General features: G+C 43.3%; 1 protein-coding gene across 1 annotated transcript in view; it reads left to right on the top strand.

Annotated features, from left to right (window-relative positions):
- Positions 1-17,978, top strand: part of PHLPP1 (PH domain and leucine rich repeat protein phosphatase 1) — a 479,370-nt gene that overhangs the window by 288,748 nt on the left and 172,644 nt on the right. The window contains exon 9 of the mRNA XM_086965387.1: positions 16,081-16,236. Coding sequence (XP_086821513.1) covers positions 16,081-16,236 — 156 coding nt within the window. The remainder of the gene's footprint in view (positions 1-16,080; positions 16,237-17,978) is intronic.

Here is a 17,978-nt window from a genome sequence, read left to right on the forward strand (position 1 = left end):
AACTGACGTCAGCACGCGGAGGCGGCGTCTAAGTACTCCGACGTCATCACGGCGCCCACGACGCCGACGACGGACGCAGAGCTGCAGACGACGCCTACCGACGCGCAAGCATACTGCTACGCAAACATTTCCGAATCCTGTCTGACGCCTGGGGATATTCTACGGTAAGGAATCTATCACGAACTAATGTCTCTTACAGATATATCGTTACACAAGTAGTAACTTGTGTAGTGTACCCCACCTATTACATTTGTTATAGATTTGCCTAGTCCTAGGAATGGGCGTGCTGCTTTTTTGGCTTTATTTTATGATCATTTGAGTTTCTTGATGTGAAAGATGAACTACTTGCTCCAAGTTAAAACCACACTTGCTTTTCTCCCTGGCTTTGCCTTGAACCTAACCAGCCATGGAGCAGAAATGAAAATATCTGTCCAAGACGATGATTTAACAGAGTTTTCTCCTAATAAGCAAAAGACACCAGTGAAGAGCAATAAACTACATTTGAATAGAATCCATCAGTAAAGCATCCAAGCAGATTTAAATGAATGGATGACCTGTCCATTGTCTTTACATCATTTCTGCATCTCATTTCATTTATCGTTGTTTGAATGTTTTTTTTCTTGATTATAATATAAACAAAAGGAAGGTTTAGAGTCTAGAGTACCTTTTTCTCCTTACCACACAAATGGAAGTCCTTTTGTTGCTAGGTACCAGGAATCCTGGAGTCTACATGGGTCTCTGTATCCATCTTCTTGCATCAGGAGTCCTCTGCGCACTTTCCACTTTTACTGTGCCCTTTCTTATCTATCCAGTTGTCGAGTTCTACCCAGCTCTTACCTTTTGGTCTTAAATTAATTTTGCTGAAAAACATAAAAACTATCTTAACCTGACTATACTGGCTATCCCGTGTCTTATTTGGCTTTGTATGTATTGGTTAACTTGCACGAGAAACAGATATTGGAACAGTTTAATATCTTCAGAGTTTCTTGGCAGTTTATTTCCATAAATCTGATTTTCAGCAAATGTATGCCTTTGGGCCAAACAACTTCTGCATGACAAGGGAACATTTTGCGGCAGTGCCCTGTTTATTATTTTTGACTTGCCGTGTCTTTTTTTTTCCTCTCGCCACCCCCAATCTGCTTTTTGTAGCCTCGGAAGGGGCTTCCAGTCACGTCTCTACCCGTCCAGCTACTCCGGCCGGCAAACTTCTCTGGAAACGGTATCCACGGATCTCCTGGGCTGGGCAGCCAGAGGTAGGGCCATATGCCAGAAGTAAGTCTTGGTTGCTATACCCCCTACTTTATGGTACACAAGAAAGACAGAGGCCTTCTTCCTATCCCAGATCTCCACGCTATAAATTTCTTCCACAAGAAGATTAAATTGCTCACACTTGCTCAGGCCTTGTGTACCTGTGAGACTGGATGGTAGCATTTGATTTGAAGTACTTGTATTGCTGCATTCCCATCCTTCCTGTCCACAGAGGTTACCTGCGGTTCACAGTGTGCCATGAGCACTTTCAGTTTGCAGTACTCCCTTAGGCCTTATAGCCCCCCTCTGGTGTTCACCATGGTGATGGTGGTAGTTGCAACTAATGTGCGGAGATCAGGGGTGCAGTCTTCCCCCAATCTCGACGACTGGCTGTTGAGGCGGGCTTGCCACAGGCTGACGTCTCCGATCTCCAGACTGTAGCGGAATTCCTGCATTTGCTGGGGTTCACTATCAACAAGCTGAAGTCACACCTGACTCCCCCTCAGACTCTCCCCTTCATCACAGCTGTTCTGGACACAGTGCATTTTCTAGCCTGTCCTTCCCAACTGCGAGGCAAGGTTTTTCTGGCTATGTTGCCGATGTTTCAGACTCTATCCTGAATTTCGGTGAGACTGACTGAAGTTTTTGGGCTTCGTGGCCTCCTGCACCTTGCTTGTGACATGGGCCTTCTGGTATATGGGCACTCTGAGGTGGACTTCAAGTTCCAGTGGGCCCCGCATCAGGGATCTCTCTCCAACATGGTCCATATCTCAGAGGGAACTGCAAAAGATCTGCAGTGGTGGTTAAAGAACCGTGATTGGATAAGTGGCAGACCTCTCTTCCTTCCCCAACCAGATCCAGCAGTGGTGACCGGTTTGAAACTCCTGGGTTGGGACGGCCATCTAGGAGAGGAGGCTATCGGAGGCCTCTGGTCTTCGATGGAATCCGGGCACCACATCAACCTGCTGAATCTCAAGGTGATTCTGCTGGCATTAAAATCGTTTTTACCCTTCACCAAGAAAGGATAGTAAAGGTGTTCACGGACAACACCACCACCACCATGTGGTACTGCAACAAACAGGGTGGGGTTGGGTCGTGGACCGTTTGTCAAGAAGCCCTGCACCTCTGGACAGGACTAGATCGCCAGAGCATATCCCTGGTGTTTCAACACCTTGCAGAATCTCTAAATATCAGGGTGGAGGTACTGAGGTGAGATTTTAGTGGGGCACAAATGGCATCTCCATCCAGATGTGGTGCAAGGTCTGAGCAGAGGGGAGAGCCTTGGTTAGATCTCTTTGCTGCAGCCAAGAGTGCGCAATGTCAGCAGTTCAGCGCATGAGAATTTCCAAGGATACTCTAGCATCTGAGACGCTTTTAGTCTTGAGTGGAGCGCAGGCCTCCTGTACGCCTTTCCGCCCATACCACTCCTGCCCAGAGTTCTTAGAAAGATCGAGAACGGCCGGGACCAAGTCCTCTTTGTGGCTCCGGACTGGACTCGGAGAATTTGGTATCCTGATCTGTTGAGCATGGCCAACTCCTCCGATCAGGTTGCTCCTTCAGGAGGATCTTCTGTCGCAGGAGGTGAGGGTTCTCCACCAAACCTGTCCACACTCCGCCTTTTTGTGTGGAGATTAAACAGCAACAGTTGACAACTTTTGACCTTCTACCCGAAGCCTATGATGTTGTACTGGTAGTCAGGCACCCCTGCTCCAAAATGGTGTGCAGTTACCGTTGGGTCTTTTGTGGCATGGTGTGCAGAAAAGCAGATTGATCACCTTTCTCAGGTTCATCTGTTTATTCTTTCCCTTGTCCAGCAGGGCTCTGCTCTGGGCATGTTAAAAGGTTATCTTTCTGGCATTGCCTTACCAGCCACCCCTCTTCAAATCCCCATTTGTACATAGGTTCTTAAAAGATTTGCAACATATGGTTCGAGGCATACGAGATGCAGATCTCACACTGAGCATTAGATCGCTACCTGGTGTTGGGCTCGGATGATTGCATGTTGTTGTCATCTTGGAAGAAGTCTTTGAAGTCACGAGATAGGGGACTCCTCCCTTGGACGATAGTGTGCATGGGAATCGGCTTCATCCTTAGATTGTTTTTTTCCGCCATTCTGTTCGGATGCAACTTTTCCGCTCCGGTTCGAAACCTACTTTCTAAGTAGTTTGACGCGTCCAAAAATGAACTTAAACTCTTCTAAACAACTTTCAACATAAAGAACCATCGACTCGATCTCATCAGCTGGATTCCGGTCGTCGACGCGGGCCGTTGGGCCTATCCACGCCGTGAGGCCTATCCATGCCGTGAGGTCTACAGCTCATGGAAAGGACACCGTTCAAGAAATGCCCCCAGTGTGGAGTAAAATTTCCGCACGGTGACCATCACAAGCGATTCAGAAAAGGGGGTGGTGATGAACAGAGTTTCTGAATTAAGCAGACCACTCTTACCCAGTCCAAAGATCAGGGCTTGATCCATCACCGTTATTTAGCTCACTGCACCATCCCAGCTCAGAACCTGGCTATATGCAAATTAGTCTGTCCCTGGCCCAGTGCATCATGGGAACAGGGCAGACCAAACTACCAAGCCAAATTCTTCACCAGAAAGAAGACAAGCTTCCGGGGACTGGTTTCTGGCATTTCAGCCGTCGTCGGCCCGGTTTGCTTGAATCCTGATGGTGCAGTGAGCAAGGGACTCATGTCTGAGTATACCCTGCCACACCTATAGTGGCCAAAAACGATTCAGAAAAGGGGGTGGTGATGAACAGAGTGTCTGAATTAAGCAGACCACTCTTACCCAGTCCAAAGATCAGGGCTTGATCCATCCCTGTTATTTAGCTCACTGCACCATCCCAGCTCAGAACCTGGCTATATGCAAATTAGTCTGTCCCTGGCCCACTATACTCAGATGTTAGTCCCTTGCCCATTGCACCATCAGGATTCAAGCAAGCCGGGCGGACGACGGCTGAAAGGCCAGAAACCGGTCCCCGGTAGCTTGTTTCCTTCCCAGTATAAGAATTGGCTTGGTAGTTTGGTTTGCCCTGTTCCCATCATGCACTGGGACAGGAACAGACTAATTTGCATGTAGCCGGGTTCTGAGCTGGGATGGTGCAGTGAGCTAAAAAATGGTGCTGGATCAAGCCCTGATCTTTGGACTGGGTAAGAGTGGTCTGCTTAATTCAGACACTCTGTTCATCACCACCCCCTTTTCTGAATCATTTTGTCCACCATAAGCGTGGAAGGGTATACTCAGATGTGAGTCCCTTGCTCATTGCACCATCAGGATTCAAGCAAGCCGGGCCGACAACGGCTGAAATGCCAGAAACCGGTCCCCAGTAGCTTGTTTCCTTCCCAGTATAAGAATTGGCTTGGTAGTTTGGTTTGCCCTGTTCCCATCATGCACTGGGACAGGAACAGACTAATTTGCATGTAGCAGGGTTCTGAGCTGGGATGGTGCAGTGAGCTAAAAAACGGTGATGGATCAAGCCCTGATCTTTGGACTGGGTAAAAGTGGTCTGCTTAATTCAGAGACACTCTGTTCATCACCACCCCCTTTTCTGAATCAGTGACCATCACAAGGTCTGTAACCTGTGCTTATCACCTGAACACGACGAGTCCAGCTGTCCAGCCTGCGCTTCCTTTTGATCCAAGAAGACCATTCAAGATCGAAGGGCCCGTCGACACATCATGCAGAGATCAGCTCCGGAACCAGAGGACATCTTAGACGTTCCAGATGCCCCCGAAAAGGATTCCAAAGATCTCCAGATTGTATCTGGGGCAGATGACTCCATACCTTTGGGTCAACGCTTGAGTACTACTGCCCCTGCCCTAATCCCAACACCTAAATCAAAGGCTAAGGTCAGCACTCCGCCTTCGGTGCCCAGTCGAGACCGAAAATCTACTTCAGAAGCCCCGTCTTCGAGCCTGGCTCCGAATAAAATACAAAAGTCTTCCGGTAGCTTGGGACGAAGCAAGCCGCATGTGCCGATACCACCAGCTCCCCCGGCACTGAAACCGAAAGAAGTCTCGGTTCCGAAAAGAACCCCAAAGCCGTCGACTTCAAAAGACAGACCGACTCCGAACATAATAAAGCCTGTTTTCGATGCTTCCAAGCCGACAAAACCAGCTTCGGCTCCAAAGCCAAGATGTTCAGAGCCAAGATCTACGCCAAAGGACTCTGCCACGTCTCCTAAGGCTAAGGACAAAGAAAAGAGACAACCACGCTCTGAACCGAAAAAATCGGCACCAAAAGCGGTTCCTGAGGAAGAGTAGCTTTTTCACCCTGATCCTAGACAGAAAAACATCTATATTGACCCAAAGACAGGACATGTTTCTACTGTGCCAGACAGAAAGAGGAAGTTAGATACAGCACCTCCAGTGCCTGTAAAGAAGGAGTCTGCCACATCACCTATGTGCCCTTCTTCTCCTATACCTCCCTCTATTCCTCCTCCTCATTTTTCACCACAACATACACCTCCTCATAATAATGATGATGATATTATGGGGGGAGGGAATGACCCAAGGGACCCTTTAACTACCCAACAGATCCACCTGACTGGGAGTAACCAATCCCACCAGATGTCGCACCGGATGTACCAGATATCCCTGACCCATATACATACCCATCCAAACCATCTCCTCCAGAAGATAATTTTGGGTTTGGACACTTATTCAATAGAGCTGCCATCCATCATGGAGTCACTCAGAATGCACTCAGATGAGGCAGAAGAAGATTTTCTACTTGACACTTTAGAACAATCCCAAAAGTCAGTGCAAATATTACCTATGATCAAAGGGGTCATTAAGCTTGCACCAGAAGTGTTTAAAGATCCTGTATGTGCTAGATCATAAATCCCAGAGTAGAAAAGAAATATAGGCCTGCTCCTGGGGATCCTGAATACATAAAGGGACAGCTACCTTTAGATTCACCAGTCGTTTCCAACGCTAGAAAAAGAGCAAACTCCCAAACATCAGGTGAAGCACCACCTCCTGATAAAGAGTCAAAGATGATAGACGCTTCTGGCAAGAGAATAGCTGCCCAAGCAAGTAACACATGGCGCATAGCTAATACACAAGCTCTCCTCGCAAGATACGAGAGGGCTCATTATGATCAGCTAGAAACACTCTTACAACATCTACCTGACCAATATAAAGCACAAGCTAATGACCTTATCCAAGAGGGTAAGCTAATTTCTAATACTTCTATCAAGTGCGCACTTGATGCAGCAGACACTACATCTAGAGCAATGAACACTAGTGTCCTCCTTAGACGCCATGCATGGCCACGCATCTCGGGCTTTAAGCAAGAGGTGCAAACTATCATATTAAATCAGCCATTTAACCAACAGTAGCTTTTTGGCCCAGCTGTAGACACCGCTCTGTAAAGATGAAAAAGGACACTAATACTGCCAAATCTATGGGAGCTTTGCAGTCCACACAAACAAGAGGCTCCGTTTGTCGCTCCTTCTATAGAGGAGGCTCACAACAAGCTGGAGCAGACAATTCAGCTTCCTTTAAAAATAATACGCAAACATCCTCCAATAGGGGATATTTTAGAGGAGGCTACAGAGGCAATAACAACAAGGGGAGAGTTTGAGGTAATAACAACAATCGAACCTCTCCCACCACAAAACAGTGACTTCCTTCCGCTCCCCCACAGCATTCCACTCCTGTAGGGGGGAGACTAACACAGTTCCTACCGTTCTGGAATTCCATCACAACAAACAAGTGGGTAAGACAGATTATCCAGTATGGCTACTGCCTAGAACTTACAGCTACCTATTCACATATACCACCCAGACAGCGTCCAATGTCTACAGAACATCTTACGCTGCTCAAACAAGAGGTTCTATCATTGCTTCAAAAGGACGCAATAGAAATTGCTCCATTACAACATCAAGGAACAGGGGTTTACTCACTGTATTTCCTAATACCCAAGAAGGATGGGACACTAAGACCAATTCTCAATCTCAGGCCCCTCTATCTGTATATACCATTTTCATATAATCACTTTACAGCAAGTGCTCCCATTGTTGCAACAAGGCAAGTTCCTTACTACACTAGATCTCAAGGATGCCTACTTCAACATTCCCATACATCCTTCTTTCAGGAAGTATCTAAGGTTTGTACTAGAAGGACCACACTATCAGTTCAAAGTCCTTCCACTCGGGGTCACAACTGCACCAAGAGTGTTTACAAAGTGCCTAGCATTAGCAGCAGCACATCTCCGAAGGCACCACATCCATGTCTTCCCATACCTAGACGATTAGCTCATAAAAGCCAAGTCATTCAATCAGTGTGTCCAACACACGTCTCAAACGATTCAAACATTGCATGACTTCGGGTTCACAATCAACTACACCAAGTCGCATCTCCAGCCCTCTCATGTACATAAATACCTAGGGGCTACAATAAACACGTCTACAGATCTAGCTTATCCCAGTCCAACCAGGATACAGAGCATTCAAGCCTTAGTCACAAGGTTTCAAAACCAACACTCTCTCATAGCCAGAGTGTTCATGCAACTAATAGGCATGATGGCATCTTGCATTTTTATTTTACCATATGCAAGACTGCAAATGCGCCCATTGCAGGAATTTCTAGGACATCAGTTGAACCAGGCTCAAGGACAACTTACGGACCTGTTGTTGGTAGACAGCCTCACTCATCGCTCTCTGCAGTGGTGGAACACCAAAAACATTTCTAGACGGCAGCAGTTCCTCAAGCCTGTTCCGCAGATAGTGCTTACAACAGACACATCCTTGACAGGATGGGGAGCCCATCTCCTACACCATACAACTCGGGAAAAATGGACCACTCAACAAAAAGTGCTCCACATCAATCACCTAGAGCTTCTAGCAATATTCCTAGCACTTGAGTCCTTCCAAGTACATGTACAAAAACAAAGCTGTCTTGATCCGGACGGACAACATGACAGTCATGTACCTCATTCAAAAACAGAAAGGGACACACTCTGCAACTGTCCCAGCTTGCACATAATATTTGGAGATGGGCCATTCCAAAAAACATATATCTGCTAGCAGAACACCTTCCAGGGGTTCACAATCAGATTGCCGATCTGTTAAGTCGACAGACACAACAGATTCACAAATGGGAACTACATCCGCAAGTTCTTCTACCATTCTTTCACAAGTGGGATCACCCAGACATAGATCTGTTCGCCACACACGAACGCACACAATGCCCAACCTTTGCCGCCAGGTTTCCACACCTGATGTCCAAGGGCAATGCATTATGGATGAACTGGTCAGGCAGATTTGCGTACGCTTTTCCGCCACTCCCACTAATACTACTAGTAGTGCGCAAGCTAAGAGAACAGTCTCTCAAAATGATCTTGGTAGCTCCCACATGGGCACGCCAACCGTGCTTCACAACGCTGCTAGAACTCTCTCTAGTTCCACACCAAAGACTGTGTCTAACACCATCCATGTTAACGCAGAACTATGGAGACATCAGACATCCAGTTCCAATTCAATTGAATCTAGCGTTCTGGCTCCTGAAGTCTTAGAGTTTGGTTATCTTAACCTACCACCAGACTGCATGAATATCATTAAGGAAGCCAGAAGACCTACTACTAGAGCTTGCTATGCGGCAAAATGGAAAAGATTTGCCTTTTACTGCACCAATAATCAAATGAATCCCCTGGATGCTTCCATCCAAAATATCATCTGCTACCTTCTACACAAAGATGTAATCTAGCCTATTCATCTATACGGCTACATCTTGCAGCCATTGCTGTGTACCTACAAAATAGACAACATCTGTCATTATTTAGAGTACCTGCAATTAAAGCATTTATGGAAGGATTAAAAAGAATCATTCCTCCTAGGTTACCACCCTCTCCAGTGTGGAACCTAAACATTGTTCTTACCAGGCTCATGGGACCCCCCTTTTGAACCTTTACACAAATGTGAACTGCAATTCCTGACATGGAATACAGCTTTCCTTATTACTATTACCTCCCTCAGGAGAGTGATTGAGATTCAAGCTTTCACTATAGAAGAACCATTTTTACAAGTACAGTAGAGTTGAAAGTGTTTTTTCAAAACCTGGACTCTGTAGCAGAAAGAGCTCTACACACCCTAGACGTGAAGAGAGCCCTTCTCAGTTACATTGATAGGACCAAATCCTTTAGAAAAACAAAACAATTGTTTGTGGGTTTCTTGCAACGACATAAAGGCAGCCCCGTCTCTAAAGCTGGAATTGCAAGGTGGATTGTAAAATGAATACAAATATGCTATCAAAAAGCAAAACATACATGAACAATTCCTCCTAGAGCGCACTCCACACGCAAACTAGGAGCCTCTATAGCTTTCTTAGGGAACATTCCCCTAGAAGACCTATGCAAGGCAGCAACATGGTCTACAGCACATACCTTCACTAAACACTATTGTGTTGATGTGCAAGCCAAACATCAAGCTGCTGTAGGCCAAGCTGTCCTCAAAACTCTCAAACTACTGCAACAGATACAGGTGACCACCGCTAGGGGAGACACTACTGTATAATCAATGCTCAGTGTGAGATCTGCAGCTCATATGCCTCAAACGGAAAAAGGTTACTTACCAATATGCATCTGTTCTTGGCATGTAGAGCTGCAGAGTCTCACATGCCCACCCACCTCCCTGGGACCTGCATCTGTTCCAGTTCTATCTTAATTAGATATACACGCATGGACATCCTTTTTTTCTTTCCACTAACTCCATAATTTCCCATCATTGCGAAAAATAATTTAAGGATGGATTCGATGCCTATGCGTACTATCGTCCAAGGGAGGAATCACCGATCTCGTGACTACAAAGACTTCTTCCAAGACGACGACAACATGCAATCATCCGAGCCCAACACTAGATGGCGATCTAATGCTCAATGTGAGACTCTGCAGCTCTACATGCCAAGAACAGATGCATACTGGTAAGTAGCATTTTCCTTTCCTCCTTCTCCCTTTATCATGCCTCAGTAGGTCCTAATCTTGCCTTGGCATGGAAATTCACAAAAAAACTGACGGAGGGCTGTGTTGGCACCTATATAGGCATTGTGCATGTTACTTCCAGCCCGGACAATGCCATACAGAGCAGGACACCACACACCGGTGCGCAAGGGTACTGCTCAAGAAAACAAAAATCTGGATCCGGCTTGACACTTGGGAAAATTCTAAGGTAATGAATCTGCAGCTAGGTACTCTACAAGATAAGGAACTCGTACAAAGCTCACTAGTTACGCGACCCCCAGCGGGATTTGTGATAACCTGCTTCAGAATGATTTATCTGATGATGGAAATTTAATTTTGGATATCTTACGTTGATTATGAAGCAGCAATTTCAACAACTGTTGAATAAACAGTAAAGACTTAATGAACTATTCGTCGTTTAATCTGCATTAACTCTTGATGTTTAAATGAATTAGACCCACAAGTCTTTCTTGTTGTGCACAGAGGTGCTCTCTCTCATTAGAGTGAGCTTTGTACGAGTTCCTTGGATTTCACACTGCTTGGCCAGACAGTGTTTCCTCTCGTAGCACACTACACATTTACAAAACGGATCACTTGTAAAAAACTAAGCTGTGTGAGCTCCCCCTTCACTCTAGTACTCTACAAGATAAGGTATTTCCAAAAGTAGCTTATTTGTTTAGAGTGCCTATTAACTTCTTTTTCCTTACTCTTTTATTTCACACCCCTACTGGCTGGTGGTTTTAGGTGTGTGTGTGTTAAGAAAAAAACAATAGATTTTCTTTTTTGGCTGAAAACTCCGTGTGTCAAATTAAGTGCTTTTTCTCACCTTTTTTCGTGGAAGTCCCTCATGGAGTAACCTTGTTCACTGATGCTTAAGATTGTTTATAAAGCCTCTTAATTTGATCTAGTACATATTCCCTGTGGTATTGGTCATATGTAGCAAACCTCTCCTCATTTATATTGCACGAGTAGGGCACTACCCCGCTAAACCAACAGTTACCCTGCCTAATTTAGAAAAGCCTGTGATCTAACAAACTACCTGCCACAGGGCCCCCGGACGGGAAGCCCTCCTTAGGATTGGGCCTTCCGACTTATATTTTTCATGTCGTGGGCTGATGTGTGAGACCATTGATCTCTCTGTATATCAGAATCGAGTAACTGCTTGGAAGTTTTTCAGAAATGCCCAAACAATCAATATGGTGGCTGGCTGGGATTAAGTTTAGCTAAAAGTGATCCAGCCACAGTAGCTGGAAGGCCTTTGCCAAAATGTCCCCAGTGAGACATTTGGGGGATCTCTTGATTGGATTGGGTGTGAAAGCGCCTAAAGCAGGCTATCTGCTTACCCTAAAATTGGTTCTGAAGGATAGAGACCCTTCCACTGGCTCCTTGTGAAGGATGTGGCACTTGAAGATTAGTTGGCTGGGATTTAAAGGTGTGACATTTTGCTTTTCCTTAAACTTTCCTCTGAAAGGAAATAATACTTCCGGTCTGTCTCACAACCTTAAGGCGCCTATTAGGGCCACACGTTTTCAAGCTTTGGCATGCCACCAATAAGAGAATCATGCAGGTAGTGCTCCATGTAAGTGCATTAAATCAGTTTAATGAGAAATGTAATACCTTATTGACTTTTCAGAATACACAAACTAAGTTGCACAGTCTAGACCCATGATTTTTAGAAATCCACAACTTAGTTCAAAGTGGCATCAGAAAGCAGCAATGCGGCCTAGCTGTTCTGCTAATTCCTGACCCTTTATTTTCCACAGTATTGCACATTGCATGTTTCTCCTTCTTTTACTTGTTTGCGTTCCAGGCTTTTTTTTGGAAGAACATTTGGTGTGCTGCTCAGCACCTCTGCTGGAAGGCTAGTTTTCAGGCTTTAAATTAAGATGGGATGTAGGGTTACAAATGTCTGTGCTCGGACCCTGAGTTAAGGTCCCAATCCTGAATTTGCTCCCAATCCTAAATTTGCTCAAATGTGCAATGCCTACATAATAGAGTAGACAATACAACAACCTTGGATTTGTTTTTATTTCCAGTTGTAAGGGAAGTGGGCAATGTGCCAAAGAATCCCATCTCCCAAGGTGTCACGAGGATCATTGATCATATTAAGGAGCCACTTTTGCATCATCTGACTACCACAGTACCATGCTGTCACTGTAGATAGATGAGTGCTGAAGTACCTAGAAAGTGGGAAGCGCACTGTATTTAAATGAGTAATCCCCTCCAACATATCACTCCCGGAAAATGATTGTGGACCACACATTACTTTCTCAAACAGACAAAGGTGAAGAAGCTTCCTTCAAATCATTTGGTTGGTTATTCTCTACCTGCTGATGTTCAGCACCTGGTGGCGCAAGCCTTTCTGTGTGTTTCAGGGTTTGTAGTGTGGCCTTTCACGTCTAAAACTGTTCACCTACCACCCTATTGTGTAAGTGAAGGAGTTCACAATAGGCAGAGGCACGTGCTGATTACTTTGACCAGCCACAGTAAGCTTAATCTGGTGGAAGCTGAAGAAAAATGTGTCCGATAAATAGATAGTAAGTTTCCTCTACTAAAATGGATTTTGATCAACTTTAAACTCAATAGTTTTTTTTATCCTTAAAGCAATATATTTGTTTTGCTCACCTAGACAGTTTTATTCAACCTACAGAAATCCTTTTTTCGTTTAGCTTTTGCTTGAGTTTACGCAACTCTGCAAACGTCTTTGAGTTTTCAAAGCGGATTATAGGCATTTCATTGTCCGTGAAACTGGAAGGAGGCTTTACTGCTTACCTCTTTATTAAACGTTGGGAGTGGATTATGTCACCTACTGCATGCTGGGATTGAAGCAGTGTATTTGGTTTGTAAGCGGGGGGTTTGGAGGGGAGGTTGGCATATGAACAGGTTGGTTCGTATCCACTGCAAATAGACGACAAAAAGACTCTTTACAAATACGCAGTTTTCTTAAAGTTAGACCATGAGAATTTAACTATCTGGTGAGTATACATGGTATTTCACATTTTTTGTGGCAGTTCTACAATTATTTATATTTGGAAGTTGCAAATTGTCATTATTATTTAGAATTTGAAACCATATATTTTACTCAAAGTGATATCCTTTAGCTGCTTTTATTTTGCAATCCTGTAGATTCACATTCACAGATTTGTCCTGTTGGGATAATGCTCAATATTCTTTTGTGCAATTTTTTGGGATGTCCATTTGTTTTGATTCCTGCAGTGTCACTATGCTGTGAAAGCTGGACATCTCTCTGCAACGTTTTTTTTTAGTTTTCACTGTTGCATGCAGATCATTAGGAATCATGTCTTGCTTCTGCCATTGAAACACTTAATTAGATTTTACCACCTTCATTTTTTAGCATTGTTTTTTGTTTGACCTCTTGTTATCTTTCTGGTCTCTTTGATTGCGAGATAGAAGTTGCCATTCCTTATTTGTCCCTTGGTTGGACTAATAGTTGGTCTTTTTTAATGGGCATAGCAACAGTGTGCGTTTTGCAAGATGTTAGAAGTCATAATGATAATTATCTATGAAATAATAATGGTACCCCTGTTTCACCTCACCAGCCATTTTTGAGTATCAAAGCCATGAATTTGCTGAATGTGCCCTACAGTGGGGACTCATCTAAATCTGACGTCTCTCTTCAACACTTTAACAACCCAGTTAATTTCTCTTATGATTTCTGATTTCGACAGACAGGATTGCCACCATTAAAAAATGTGGAATGCCTTTACATGGGTAATGCACAGCAACCATAGCTTTAACACTCCTGGTACCAAATTAACACAAGTCATAAGTGTACCTCATGCTGCACGGTTTATCATTCAAATACAGTCTTTAAATATGTTTTTCAAAGTCTGTCCTTTTTCACCAAAACATCAGCTTATGAGTTCTGAAAATACAAACATTTCATCTCCAATGCACTCTTCTCAATTTTGGTATACATATATTAATTCAACCTAGCGAAACCTTCTAATTTAGTAGTCTAGGGTATGCACAGCAGTGCTACTTACAGGTAGCTGGAGAGCTACCAGTAGCTCACAAGCCTATTGTTAGAGAATGCTGTCTTAGCTACTGAGATACAATAAAGATTTGAAAAGAAGATCTTAGAAAGGTGTTGAACATCGTGCTTTCCATCATTTGCAGGCCTCATTCATTTTTCATATCTCAAATTTATCTCAATTCAACAACTGATGTGGGTTTAGTAACCACAAAAAAAGCCAATGAACAGCTTTGGTGGAGGATGAAGGGGCTCTGAAGGTTCCTCAAAGCCATTCAGTCATGTAATCTACCTTTTTTTTTAAATATACTTTAAACCTCTAAGTAGGGTGGATGGATGCTGGGAGAGATCCTTTTTTTGAGTGGGAATCCTTTTAGACAAGTAGGTGTCAGAAACCATCATGCAAGGATAGCCCAGCATTTAATTTCCTTTGACTCAAACAATTTCCATCAAGTACAGGATTGAGGGGATAACTATATTATTTATAATTCATTTCTCCACATATAAGCGTTGAACACCTTTCCTCATCTGCATAGGCGCATTCAGTTTATTCCTGCTACTTCCCCACATTGTACTAATACAGACGTTTTTAATCTTTCTTAGCCCTAAGAGCTTTCATTCCCTTGATTCGACCGTATACTTGTGTTTTTTCCCCTAGGGAAATCTAAGATCCTGAGTGGAGAACCATTACTGATATGTGGCTAAGGACATCTCGGCAGGTCGTTTAACACATCGCTGCTGTGCATTTTCCCCTCCTGTGCTGTTTTATGATGAATTCTATTGTTTCATGACGAGCTCAGCTCGTCATCAGCACAGCTCCACTGTGCCTCATGACGAACTGAGCTCGTTATTAGCATGGAAGGGGTTAAAAATGTCTAGCAATAGTAGACATGAATACTCATCAGCAGTGTGTAAGAGCTGTGACATGTGGAACCTTCCCATTGTTGCCCTAAAATGTATGGAGCACAGTTATGAGAGTGAGCTTAACTGTTCTCAGCTGAGTATGCCTTAAATCCTAGCTTTCATGTATGATTGGCAAATAAGGAAATGCAAGTGCAACCATATCAGGCACCTTTTTACATTTCTTAAGTGCAAGGAAAATAAGGAGCAGGAGATTTTTTCTCTTAAATTTTTCCAAAATATAATGGGTTGTAGCAATTTATTAATGCATTGCTTCCTAAATTTGTCCAAAACTATTTTCAGCGTATGCTGGACTATTCTCAATGCCCATATACCCAAGTTTATGATGTAATTAGTACATAAGAAAATTGAAGCACAGGAGTTAAAAATCATACACAATATTACTACTTTCTGTAAGTACAAAGAAAAGTGTTTTTTCTTGGTGAAATCATTTCAGTATAATGTTTGTAGCTGTAATTGATATTGTTTTATTGTATCATCTCATCTTTGGGAATAGTGAAGCATTTCAACGTTTAAGGCACAGTACACTTCGGACGATTCCTAGGTTTCAATATAAGTTGTACAGTGTGACTTGGGTTGTAATCCAGGAGCATCTCTTGTTTTAGAGTTGATTTTAGGTCAATTAGCTGAAAACTAGTGCTTTCATATGATCATTTTGGGTATTTTTGCTTCAGCCTAATTAAACAGAAATGATTAGTAAAGGTAATCTTAATTCTCTTCCAGGGGATACTCATCAATAGTCATAAGCAGTGAATAATCCCTGCGCACGTTAGGGGATTATTCACTGCTTATGACTTTGATGAGTATACCCCTGGAAGAGAACTAGGATTACAGGTAAGTAATTTATCCATGTTTACCATCTTTCCTATAAAATTGCTGAGATATAGTATACGCAGCTCTTGTATGTTGGCAATGCCTGGAAATTTTAGCTTATATTTTGCCCTTTTTTCAAGGTTGTTTTGCAGTAGTGGTTTGCGGAAACTGCTTGCAGGCCACAACCAGCTCCAAAGGTTGCCAGAACGCCTTGAGCACACCCAGATTGAGGTGCTGGATTTACAACATAACCACTTACTGGAACTTCCGGCCAACCTCCTGCTAAAGTCTGAGAGGTAAACCACTAGAATTATCTGCTAATGTTGTGACTTGTTGACATTTACATTGTTCAATAGTTAACTGATTGCAGAGAATTTACTGGTATCTAATTAGACACAAAGTATGCTTTGTGGGTGTACCTTACTGTTTTGCGAGAATGACAGAGTGGGTTGCTAGTGTCCATATAAATGCATTGTGTATTTCTTCTCAATGCTAAGTTAACAAGCTAGCTTCATGTTTTTTTCCGGTACTAATAAATGATTTGTGCAAATCTTTCCACTAATCCTTACTTTTCCATAAAACTTATTTTTTCCTCTAAATAAGTTCAATTTTGGTGGGCAAGCACTTTTTGTGGCTATTGCGTTTGAGAGATCTGCCACAGGCTATACCACTTCTGTTTTCGACATATAAGTTGAAAAGCTATGTTCTATTTACACCCCTTCCCCCAAGTTAATAACCTTGCTTGTTCGAGTTCACAGCAAGGCAAATGACTGTTGCTGTTGTCAGATCTGTTTGTATGTTAAGAACATCGCAAAACCTTTTGTTCTGTAGGGTCTTTTTGTAACTTATTGATGTAGGCGTGGTCTCCTCAGTATGTTCACCATAAAAAAGTCCTCCTTCATAACCCTAGGTGCCTCCAATCAATCGATTGTGAGCTACCAGTAGCTCCCAGACACCTTCAGAGTAGCTTCCAGCCCTAAGTTAATTTCTAAATAAGCACAGGGTCACATTTTCCTTGTAAAGTTAAAGGAAGGCTGTGTTTATTTTACATTATCAAGCTGCAGATAGCAGGGCCTGATAATGAGCAGTGGTCAGTCAGATCTATGACCCATACTGGGGCTGGGCCTCAGATGTGAAGAATTTACATACTAAGGTATTTACCTCTTAAATAGAAGTCCTTGTCAACTCTGTATTGGAGAATGAGAAACAAATGATGTTTCTGAATGCTTTTAAAAGGGAGAAATGTAAAATGAAAAGTTATCTTAATGATTTAAGGTAACTCTTCATTTTAATCTTCTCCCATTTTGGTGTTGCAATTACAAACAGCAGTCCTCTTGCTCCCAGGGTCCAGTAGACAATGTTCCACATTTATAACTGACAAATAGTCAATTTTGTGTTAAATGGGAGGAAAAGTTCATTATTTCTAACGTTTTTCTGCACTTTAAATGTATCCCATTCCAAAAAATGGTTGTAGGTTTGGGTTATACATTCAACAATGCCATATATGGTGAAAGGTATATCCTGTGTCACAAGTACATACAACCCAGGCTCTCAGTCACCCATACACATATATCCTAGTCATGCACACACGTTCATGCATCCCTAAAGACCATGCTCTCACCGGCACACATGGCAGTCCTATTATGGTGACCCTAGTCAAAGTATTTTAATCAAATCCTCGTATGTGGCTTTATGGACATTAGGCTTAGTCAGTGATGTTGGGTGTGGGATGTCTGAAAACAATGTACAAGTGAAGCCTTCAGTAGCTCACAATGATTTTCACTGATTCGAAGTTGCTCTCCATACATTAACGGTTGGAAACCCCTGCTCTAGAAAGTGTCCTTTGTCTTCACAAAAGTTCATTAAACTCCAGATTTGATTGGGTACTGGATAATAATTTTAAATTCTATTCCACATCCTGACATGCCACTTCACCCCAGCCAAGCCCTGCTTTTTTCATTCTATATCTCCAGCATTAATGACCATGAAGTCACTTGATGCATGGTGCTACTTATTGAGGCCCCTGCTGGTTATGAGC

Source organism: Lissotriton vulgaris, chromosome 4_1 (assembly GCF_964263255.1).
Source record: "Lissotriton vulgaris chromosome 4_1, aLisVul1.2, whole genome shotgun sequence".
In the NCBI taxonomy this organism is placed as follows: Eukaryota; Metazoa; Chordata; class Amphibia; order Caudata; family Salamandridae; genus Lissotriton; species Lissotriton vulgaris.